The sequence below is a fragment of the Mytilus galloprovincialis genome, chromosome 4 (assembly GCF_965363235.1).
Source record: "Mytilus galloprovincialis chromosome 4, xbMytGall1.hap1.1, whole genome shotgun sequence".
Classification (NCBI taxonomy): Eukaryota; Metazoa; Mollusca; class Bivalvia; order Mytilida; family Mytilidae; genus Mytilus; species Mytilus galloprovincialis.
The window spans coordinates 19,773,098-19,785,230 of NC_134841.1; the positions used below are offsets into that span (position 1 = coordinate 19,773,098).

At 34.1% G+C, this 12,133-nt stretch overlaps 1 protein-coding gene across 7 annotated transcripts in view; it reads left to right on the plus strand.

Annotated features, from left to right (window-relative positions):
• The window catches only part of LOC143071572 (von Willebrand factor A domain-containing protein 5A-like), a 97,624-nt gene that overhangs the window by 74,871 nt on the left and 10,620 nt on the right, over positions 1–12,133 (plus strand). For 4 of the 7 annotated variants that reach the window (XM_076245963.1, XM_076245960.1, XM_076245964.1 and 1 more), the window contains 5 exons: positions 2,030–2,089; positions 2,770–2,853; positions 3,290–3,364; positions 8,135–8,218; positions 11,180–11,269. In XM_076245963.1, coding sequence (XP_076102078.1) covers positions 2,030–2,089; positions 2,770–2,853; positions 3,290–3,364; positions 8,135–8,218; positions 11,180–11,269 — 393 coding nt within the window. The other 3 variants (XM_076245966.1, XM_076245967.1, XM_076245968.1) reach the window with 3 other exon arrangements.

The window sequence follows — 12,133 nt, forward strand, 5'->3', positions numbered from 1 at the left end:
TAAGACTCATCAGTGACGCTCAGATCAAAATAGTTAAAAAAGCCACTTTCACTTTAAATGAACTTTAATGTAAGGTTGTCTCATTGGCAATTATACCACATCTGACATAGGTAGGTAGGAAAATTTTGTACGTCTGTTTTTCTCGAAAAAAAAACCCCATTTGTTTTCATGTATTACTTTTTGCGATCAAATACCATCTCTTTAAGTCTGTTTTCTTTAATCAATTTTTCACAATCAGACCTTTCCTCTAGAATCACTTGATCTGTTTTCGCCAAACTGGACGGAAATAATACCTGTAGGTCCCTTATGGATCACACTCACTTGAATTCCATTTGATAAGATAAAAAATGAAAAAAGGTGAGTCTTTAATTAAAATACCCCCTTTGTCATAAATAAGAATTGAAACTACAATACGAACTGTCGTGAAACTTTTGACGATGAAATAAACGATCCTCATTTATGTTGATTATGTGGCAAACATCTCGAAAGTGGTTGGGCAAAAAGGTCCGATGAGAATGTGATAACTTCCTCAAACCATAATAGAATACATTAAACACAAGACAAAAGGTCAGATGAGAATGTTATCACTTACTCCAACAACAATAGTATACATTAAACACAAGACAAAAGGTCAGATGAGAATATGAGCGCTTACTCCAACCACAATAGTATACATTAAACACAAGACAAAAGGTCAGATGAGAATGTTATCACTCACTCCAACTACAATAGTATTCATTAAACACAAGACAAAAGGTCAGATTAGAATATGATTGCTTACTCCAACCACAATAGTATACATTAAACACAAGACAAAAGGTCGGATGAGAATATGATAACTTCCTCCAACCACAATAGTTTGCATTAAACAAGACAAAAGGTCAGATGAGAATGTTATCACTTACTCCAACCACAATTGTATACATTAAACACAAGACAAAAGGTCAGATGAGAATATGATCGCTTACTCCAACCACAATAGTATACATTAAACACAAGACAAAAGGTCAGATTATAATATGATCGCTTACTCCAACCACAAAAGTATACATTAAACACAAGACAAAAGGTCAGATAAGAATATGATCGCTTACTCCAACCACAATAGTATACATTAAACCCAAGACAAAGGTCAGATTAGAATATGATCGCTCACTCTAACCACAATAGTATACATTAAACACAAGACAAAAGGTCAGATGAAAATATGATCGCTTACTCCAACCACAATAGTATACATTAAACACAAGACAAAAGGTCAGATGAGAATGTGATCACTTACTCCAACAGCAATAATCATGCATTAAGCAAGAGACAAAGGGTCAGGCTTAATTGTTGCATAATTTGCGGGTCTTGTGTTTTCTTCTTTACTATGAGTTTTTAGTAGGCTGCTTTGTAGCGTTTAATTAGTAAACTGTCTTAGAAGACGAGGCAAATACATGTCTTTTATTAACCCTTGAAAGATAAGTAGGTTTTGTTTTTGAGTGGAAAGTGGATCTATTTCTGGCTTTTGTCACATTGTATCATATTTTCACACCTGAGTCTTGATTACAGTAGTGAAACATATATCATGATGTGTAGTACAGAGACATTTGTTCTGATTTCGTTGAAAAAGTCATGCTTCTCATGAATTTGTTATAGTTCTGCGAAGTTATTTGCCTGATATGTAGTCCTATTTTCTCACTACGACGCAACCATGCTGAACAAAATTCATAGAAAAAAAATGTCATTTTAACCTTAATTATAGTCATATTGCGATCCCTAAAGTATTTAATTTTTAATTTTTGTTGAATTGATAAAAATATGAAACTGATGATTGGTTTTAATGAATTAATCCAAGTATCCGGCTTCGTTCTGAATTACATTACAATATTCAAGATATGCATATATAACCAATTATAATCGATTATAAAATTTGACAATGTATTGTATTGTAGATTGCCTTGACTGACATACTTTCAATTATAATGAATCTTCATCGTGTTCATAGCACTACTAAGTATTTTGTACATTTTGTATTTCCTTTCAGGGTTATCCAGATAATGGGAGGATTGAGAGCACACAAACATATTTAAGAACGCCAAGTTATGTACGTGTTAAGTCAGGAGCATGTAGTTCAATTGTTGTCATTTGTTCATGTCTGTCATATTTGTTATTCGTTAATTGTTTTGTTATAAATAAGGTCATAATTTTTTTTCAAGTCATTTGATTCATATTTTTCATGTCGGGTCTTTTTAAAGCCGGTTTTTTTTTCTCATTCCTAACGGCCGTAAGGTTGCTTATAATTGATACATTGTTTTGTTATAAATAAGGTCATAATTTTTTTTTCAAGTCATTTGATTCATATTTTTCATGTCGGGTCTTTTTAAAGCCGGTCTTTTTTTTCTCATTCCTAACGGCCGTAAGGTTGCTTATAATTGATACATCTTTTTTATTTGAACTTTAATCCATAGTTGTCCCATTGGCAATCGTACAATATGATGAACAAAGACTGATAAAAACAGAGGAAACATAGACAAAATTTGAATCTGACATCTATTATAGTCAGATTGTAATATGTAAGTCTTTTTAGTGTTGTTAAACTGGCGACAGTTTGAAACTGAAGATTGAATTAATTCATTAAGCCAATTAACCTACTTTGTTTTGAATTACGATGCATATTGAAGATATGGATCTGTAAAAATTATAATAGATAATGAAATTTAATAATAACGGAATCAATCTCCATAACATTTCTAAGTATTTTGTAAATTATGTATTTTCTTTCAGGGTTACCCCGAGAGTTCGATTCAGAGTCAATGGAATCCGATGCCGCAAACGGACCTTATAATGAGCGGGGTCCCATCATTGAATGTAATATTAGTTTTATTTGTTTAAAATTATGACCTTTTGAATATTGACAAAAAATTTAAGAATTTTTTAAAACTTACTCAAAAACATGCTCAACTACATGACTTTCGTAACTCACAATAAACGTGTTTACACATTGATATACTATGGTTGTAAAACATTATAAACCTGTAACAGTTTAAGACACTTTACAACTCGTTTGCTTGCATTTACTTACCCAAGTAGATATTTATTTCAAGCCTAAACTTTTTCGACATATTGTTTACATTTTATAAATTTGGGAATTCTAATTCCTGTTAAGATTTGACTAAATACCAATATCCTGATATCGTCAGGTTAAGATACTTATATCATAAGTAATAATAATTATTTGTTCCAAATCAACAATCCACCACCAAAACATCACTAAGCACTTTGTTTTGATTTTATTTTCTTTGAGTTTCAAACTCAAATATATCAGGGTGGTGGATATTCGGAGGACAGTCATTCATACGAAGGATTTAGCACAACAAAGGTAATATGAAAGAGTATAGTCACAATACAGACGATATTAATGTTTTTTTTTAATTGGAATCTAAGATAGATAAAAAAAGTATGGGGCGTAAGTTAATGCGTCAAAAAAATTAACCTCACAATATAATACAAAAATATACAAGTTAAAAAACAACAACTATTAGTTCCAGATACCAGGTATAGCCAACTGATACCTCTAAAACACTAAATTCTAGATGTTCGGCTAGATTGATTTCCTAATGATTGTCATACTTGCCTAATAATTTTATGGACAACAGTTTTCTGATGCCTTATGTCTATGATGGTAAGAGAAATGTACACCTGTAAGCAAACATCGGTCCTGCAAATTCAGAATTGAATGTCAAAACTAACAATTATTTATTGAAATGGGACACTTGTGGCATTACATTGAAAGTGACTACTTACTTCAACCACAATTGGTATTTAAAATAGGTAAAACTAATTGTATTTGATAAAAAAAGGTTCACAATATATCGGTAAATCTTGTAAATCGACCGACTGTCAATCGAAATCGACAATCAAATACCAGAACATCACCAAGTATTTTATATATGTTCACTTACCAAAGAAAAAATTGTCATAAGTAAACACAAGACACCAGGTCAGGTGTGAATGTTATAACTTACTCCAACAACAAAAGCCAGAAGTAAACACCAGTCACAAACTCAGGTGAGAATATGATCACTTACTCCAATCACAATTGTCAGCAGTGAACACCAGACACAAAGTCAGGTGATAATGTGATCCCTTACGCCAACCACAATAACCAGCAGTAAACACTAGACACAAACTCAGGCAAGAATGTGATCACGCACTCCAACCACAATTGTCAGCAGTGAACACCACCAGATAGAAAGTCAGGTTAGAATGTGATCACGTACTCTAACCACAAAAGTCAGCAGTAAACATCAGACACAATGTCATGCGATAATGTGATCACTTACTCCAACCATTATTGTCAGCAGTAAACATCAGACACAAGGTCAGGTGAGAATGTGATCACTGCTTCAACCACAATAGTCAGCAGTATACACCAGACACAAAGTCAGGTGATAATGTAACCACTTACTTCAACCACACCAGCAGCAGTATACACCAGACAAGACAAAGGTCAGGTTAGAATGTGATCACTTACTCTAACCTCAAAAGTCAGCAGTAAACATCAGACACAAGGTCAGGTGAGAATGTGATCACTGCTTCAACCACAATAGTCAGCAGTATACACCAGACACAAAGTCAGGTGATAATGTAATCCCTTACTTCAACCACACCAGCAACAGTATACACCAGACAAGACAAAGGTCAGGTTAGAATGTGATCACTTACTCTAACCTCAAAAGACAGCAGTAAACATCAGACACAAGGTCAGGTGAGAATGTGATCACTGCTTCAACCACAATAGTCAGCAGTATACACCAGACACAAAGTCAGGTGATAATGTAATCACTTACTTCAACCACCCAGCAGCAGTATACACCAGACAAGACAAAGGGCAGGTTAGAATGTGATCACTTACTTTAACCTCAAAAGTCAGCAGTAAACATTAGATACAAGGTCATACGATACTGTGATAACCTACTTCAACGACGACGGCAGCAGTAAACATCAGACTCAAGATCAGATGAGAATGTGATCACTTACTCTAACCACAAAAGTCAGCAGTAAACATTAGATACAAGGTCATGCGATAATGTGATCACTTACTCTAACCATAATAGTCTGCAGTAACAGCCAGAAGCAAAGATCAGGTGATAATGTAATCACTTACTTCAACCACAACAGCAGCAATCAACACCAGACACAAAGTCATGTAAGATTGTAATAACCTACTCTAACCACGATTGTCAGCAGTAAACACTAGTCACCAGGTCAGGTGAGAATGTGATCACTTGCTTCAACCACAATTGTCAGCAGTAAACATCAGACACAAGGTCATGCGATTTTGTGATCACTTACTCTAACCACAATAGTCTGTAGTAACAGCCAGAAGCTAACTTCAACGACAACAGCAGCAGTAAACATCAGACGCAAGATCAGGTGAGAATGTGAACACGTATTTTAACCACAATTGTCAGCAGTACACATCAGACACAATGTCATGCGAAAATGTGATCATTTACTCCAACCACAATAGTTAGCAGAAATCACTAGTCACCAGGTCAAGTGAGAATGTGATCACTTACTTCAACAACAATTGGTATTTATAATAGGTAAAACTAATTGTATTCGATAAAAAAAGGTTCACAATACATCGGCAAATCTTGTAAATCAACCGACTGTCAATCGAAATCAACAATCATATTATACCAGAACATCACCAAGTATTTTATATATGTTCACTTACCAAAGAAAAAATTGTCATAAGTAAAAACAAGACACCAGGTCAGGTGTGAATGTTATAACTTACTCCAACCACTATAGCCAGCAGTAAACACCAGATACAAACTCAAGTGAGAATTTGATCACGTACTCCAACCACAATTGTCAGCAGTGAACACCACCAGATACAAAGTCAGGTGAGACTGTGATCACTTACTATAACCACAAATTCAGCAGTAAACATTAGACACAAGGTCAGGTGAGAATGTGATCACTTACTTCAAGCACAATTATCAGCAGTAAACGCCAGACGCAAGGTCAGGTGAGATTGAGATCACTTACTCAAACCACAATTGTCAGCAATAAACGCAAGATGCAAGGTCATGCGATAATGCAATCCCTTACTTCAACCACAACAGCAGCAGTAAACATCAGACTCAAGGTCAGGTGAGAATATGATCAGGTACTTCAAACAGAATTGTCAGCAGTAAACACAAGATACAAGGTCATGCGATAATGCAATCACTTACTTCAACCACAAAAGACAGCAGTAAGCATTTGACACAAGGTCACGCGATACTGTGATCACTTACGTCAACCACAACAGCAGCAGTAAACATCAGACTCAAGGTCAGGTGAGAATATGATCACGTACTTCAAACACAATTATCAGCAGTAAACACAAGATACAAGGTCAGGTGAGAACGTGATCACTTACTCCAACCAGAATTGTCAGCAGTAAACACAAGATACAAGGTCAGGTGAGAATGTGATCACTTACTCTAACCACAAAAGTCAGCAGTAAACATTAGACGCAAGGTCATGCAATAATGTGATCACTAACTTCAACAACAAATGTCAGCAGTAAACACCAGACTTAAGGTCATACGATAATGTGGTCTCTTATTCCATCCACAATAGTCAGCAGTCAACGCCAGACGCAAGGTCAGATGAGAACGTGATCACTTCAACCACAATAGTCAGCAGAAAACATCAGACACAAAATTGGTGAAAATGTGATCACTTACTCCAACCACAATTGTCAGCAGTTAACACCAGACGCAATGTCAGTTTTGCAAAGTAGTTTGCCTGATATACATTGTAGTCCTACTGTGCTAACTACGACAAACCATGCTGAACCAAATTGAAAGAAAAAAAAACTGTAAATTTAACTTTAATTATAATCAGATTGTAATCTGAAAGTATTTTTTGATTTTTTGTTTAACTGATAAAAATATGAAACTGATTATCGGTTTTAATGATTTAATCCAAATATGCGGCTTCGTTCTGAATTACATTGCAATATTCAAGATATACATATATAACCAATTATTATCGATTATAAAATTTGACAATGTATTGTATTGTAGATTGCCTTGACTGACATACTTTCAATTATAATTAATCTTCACCGTGTTCATAGCACTACTAAGTATTTTGTACATTTTGTATTTCCTTTCAGGGTTACCCAGGTAATGGGAGGATTGAGAGCACACAATCATATTTAAGAACGCCAAGTTATACATGTGTTTATTCTAAGTGAGGGACATGTAGTTCAGTGGTTGTCATTTGTTAATGTCGGTCATATTTGTTTTCGTTAGTTGTTTGTTATAAATAAGGTCAGATATTTTTTCAATTTTGTTGATCTATATTTTTCATGTCGGGTCTTTTTAAAGCCGACTTTATGGTATGTGTTTTTCTCATTCCTAACGGCCGTACGGTTGCTTATTATTGATACGTCCTATTTATTCGTTAATCAAAAGTTGTCCCATTGGCAATTGTACAATATGTGGAACAAAGACAGGTAAAAACTGAGGAAACATGGACACAGTTTGAATCTGACATCTATTATAGTCTAGATTGTAATACGTAAATCTTTTTCGTGTTGATAAACTGGTGAAATAAAATTGACGGTACTAATTTTCTTGCACCAGATGCGCATTTCGACAATACATGTCTCTTCAGTGATGCTCGTGGCCAAAATATTTGAAATCCAAAGCTTATATAAAAGATGAAGAGCTATAATCCAAAAGGTCCAAAAAGTATAACCAAATCCGTGAAAGGAATAAGAGCTTTGCATGAGGGAGATTCATTCCTTATTTATAATAATTTCTAATATTTTGTAACAGGAAATTTTAATAACACAAAAAATCCGTATTTTCATTCATGCCAGTACCGAAGTACTGGCTACTGGTCTGGTGATACCCTCGGGGACTAATAGTCCACCAGCAGAGGCATCGACCCAGTGGTAGTAGTGAAACTGATGATCTATGTAATTCCTTCAGACAAAATAACCTACTTCGTTTTGAATCATATTGCATTATTCTAGTTATCGAATATAACAAATTATAATAAATTATAACGTTTAATAATGTATATTAATCATAATCAATCTCTATATCATTTCTAAGTATTTTGTATTTTCTTTCAGGGTTACCCCGAAAGTGGAATTCAGAGTCAATGGGACCCAATGCCGCAAGTGGAATGTTTAATGAGCGGGGTCCCAGCTTTGAATGTAATATTAGTTTTATTTGTTTACAATTATGACCATCTGAATTTTGGCAAAAAATTATAAGAATCTAAATATCAACATATAGTATTCAACAATGACATAACAACGATAGCTATAGAACTTTGACTAAATCATTGTATACCGGTGTGTGTTCACTATGTTTAATTGGTTTCTATCGATCCAATGCGTTAAGCCTTTTTAAGATAGATAGGGAGTCTTCCTCCATCTTGGATTTGTTAATACCAGAAAACAAGGTCTAGATCTTGAATAGAATGTGTAATATTTAAAGTAGTAGGTAAATCATGTGTAAGAACTTCCACTTCGATATAGAAAATGACATGTTTTATCATATTTATGGTTGTATTTTACAAAAATTGAAAACTTTTGTTCGATAAATTTTTTTTCCAACTTTGCCACATAAGGGAATACAACTCAAATGCAAGGGCAGATAATTCAGAATAAGGTTCTTTTACAATAGAATGTCTTAGGAATATACTTATTTTATAATGTAGCAAGAAAAGTCCGGTGACCCCATTGTTTCTTTTTCTTAACTGAAGGCATACTATTAAGCCATCTTTTCATATTTGATCTCAAAATTCTATGGTGTAGAATACGCTTTATTGCAGAAAATTTGGTTTTCCATCTATAATCTATACAAACTTTATCAATTTTGAACACCGTGTAGCGTAAAAATAAGCCCGGTGACAAATTTAAAAAAAAAACATGATCTAAACTACATTTTGGCAAATCATTAAAAAATTCTATGGATTATAGTTTAGACACTCCATCTACCTTAACTGATTTGTATAGTGTGTTTTTATGATGTGATGTTGTACCATTATCCTGTCCGGAACCTATAGTGTATTAGTTGCGTTGCTTCATGTCTGTCATATTTGTTTTTCGTTAATTGCTTTGTTATAAATAAGATCTTTAGTTTTTTTCTGGCACCGCAACGAAGTTGTCGGTGTCATATAGTTTTACCCTTATCCGTTGTAATGGCCTGACCATTAAGTATAACCGACGATTGGGCTCAAGCAGAAAAGACAATCAGGTGCTGATACTTTAATCAAGAGTCAATCTAACAAATGGTAAAAAGCTGAAAAACAAATAAAATACAATTTTACAATGGGTTCAATTAATGTTATTAAAACGAAATGTCAAAGGTAATAGATAGCACAGTCCGTTGAATCCGAGAAAATGTTGTACTTTCAAGAGCAGTTAAATTTCCAGTGTTTCACGGAGAGAATGTTCAAATATGTATAGAGTAATTTGAAGGCTTCAAAAACAATGTTGTAAAGTTAACTCACTCTGTGGTTAGCCACGAATTGTGTCCTAGATGACGTTTGTCCTTTGAAAAGTTCTCCAGAACTGGTATGACCTTGCAATGTTCGGTTTGAGATCCGTGTGAGCAGGGGAAAGGTAGCGATGATACGATGTTTTAATGTTCTTATGAGGTTAAAGATGAATAATCCTCCTAGACTGGAACACATAAATAGATTAAGAATATAATCAAACGAACTGTATAAATTACGGAACGGTGTAACAGAATATCCGTCATTGTGTCATTCCGTTATTCCGTCATTCTGTGATTCCCTCATTTCGTCATTCGGTGATTCCCTCATTCCGTCATTCTGTGATTCCGTCATTCCGTCATTCTGCCATTCTGTCATTCGGTCAATCTGTCATTATTCCGTGATTCCGCAACAAACCATTGTACGCCTTTAGAAATTGGGCTGATTTTTGTTATGTATGTGAGTTATTCATGATGTGTTACAGATCAAGTTAAAGTTTTGTTTCGCTCGGCTAATTTTTGCCGAAATTACGGGCTTTTGACTTGATAAATTGTGGTGAAAATCACAGTTATACAGACTTTTCTCTATATGCTTTCAGATTTTGAGCTGATTTTTGATATGTGAGATTACCATCATGTTTGTGTCCACATTTGTTTTTGAAATTGCAGATTTTTCAAAATTTTTTTCGTGTCATTACGGCACATTTAGTTTACAATTGAGCTGTTTCATATTTTTCATGTCAAGGCTTTTTATAGCCGACTACACTCTATGGTTTGTTCTCATTGCTGAAGGCCCTACACTTGCTATGCCTACATTATTTGAACTTTAGTGAATAGTTGTCTCATTGGCAATCATACAACATCTACAGATAGATAGGGAAATTTTGTACCTTACACTTCGTCGAAAAACCATTTATTTTCATGTAATCCTTTTGAAAAAAAACACAATGATATTTACAATACTCATGTTGTCTCACAGAAGAATTAAAACTTAAGTACGAACTGTTTGAAAGTTTTGGCGATATGATAAACGATTCTAATGAATTGTTGATTATGTGGCAAACGTCACGACATTGGTTAGGCATAGTATGGTAAATCACATTTTATATTTTCTTCAAAAACTTCTAGACAAATGTTAACCAAAGTATACCCAATGTTCAAACCTTACCAAGTGTTTTGTATATTTTGTATTTTTTTAGTGCTTCTCCGAGAGTTTAGTTCAGAGTCAGAAAAACTGGATGCCGCAAATGAAATGTCCAATGAACAGCTGGGACGCAATAGTGAACAACTAAGAGTTTTTAGATATTAACACAATAATAAAAACACTTAAAAGTCAACATATGGTGTTCAACAATAGAATAACTGTGATAAAGTTTCACAAAGCATTGTCCGGTCTGTGTTAGGGTATGATATATTTTGTATTTTCTTTCCGTATTGAATTCGGACCCACAGATAAATTCAGAGTCAATGGAATCTTATGCTGCAAATTGGATGTTCAATGAACAGGTCCCAAACAGCGAAGGAAATATAACTTTATTTGTTTACAAATAAGACCCTTTCAATATTGGCATAAAATTAATGCACCAAAATGTCAACAATGTCAAACAATAGTACAACTGCGACTTATCGTACTGTCTGTGTAAATGTATGATATATTTTGTATTTTCTTTCAGGGTTGCTTAGGGCCCGAGAATTCAATTCATAGTCAATGGAACCCGATACCGCAAATGGAATGTTCAATGAGCAGGACACTTACAATGCAGGTAATATTATCATTATTTGTTTACAATTAAGACCTTTTACAAAATGTAAATATTGACAAGAAATCATTTGGTACTCAACAACGGAATAACTACGACAGAACTTTGTTCAATTGATTTGTTTCAATTTTTTTTTTTATGTCGAAGCGTTTATAGTCGACTATACGGTATGGGTTTTTCTCATTGTTGTAGGCCATACGGTTGTGTATACTTGCTTACATCCACTAAATTCTACCTTTGATAAAAAGTTTTCTCATTGGCAATCATGCCTCATCTCTATATTTTTTATATGATGTAGGTCTTCAACCAAACAATATAAAAACGAAGATTTGGTATGATTGCCAATGAGACAACTGTCCACAAAGACCAAAATGACACAGACATTAGCAACTATAGATCACCGTACGGCTTCAACAATGAGCAAAGCCCATACCGCATAGTCAACTATAAAAGGCCCCGATAAGACAATGTAAAAAAGTTTACATAAACTTGTAGTTATACCATGTTAATAAATATTTTACTTGTTTATATATGTTTCTTAAAGAACAACTGCTAGTTATAGGTCGCAGGGATAGCCATATATTACCCCAAAAGCACTTATTTATTTGGCGATTCTGCATTCCTAGATTGCCATACTGTTTTCCTGCAAGATTATCACTTTTATAGGACAATAGGCTTCTAATGTCTTTTGTCTATGTAAGCTACTGACATATACACCTATTAGCATACTTTGTCGATTCATATAACATGTTTATATACAAATTGTTTAGAGATATTCAATATTTGACATTGCTTTCCAATTGACCCAGCTATTGGTATTACTTCTTTATCGAGATATTTTTTTCACTTGATCTTAATTCTTCGAGA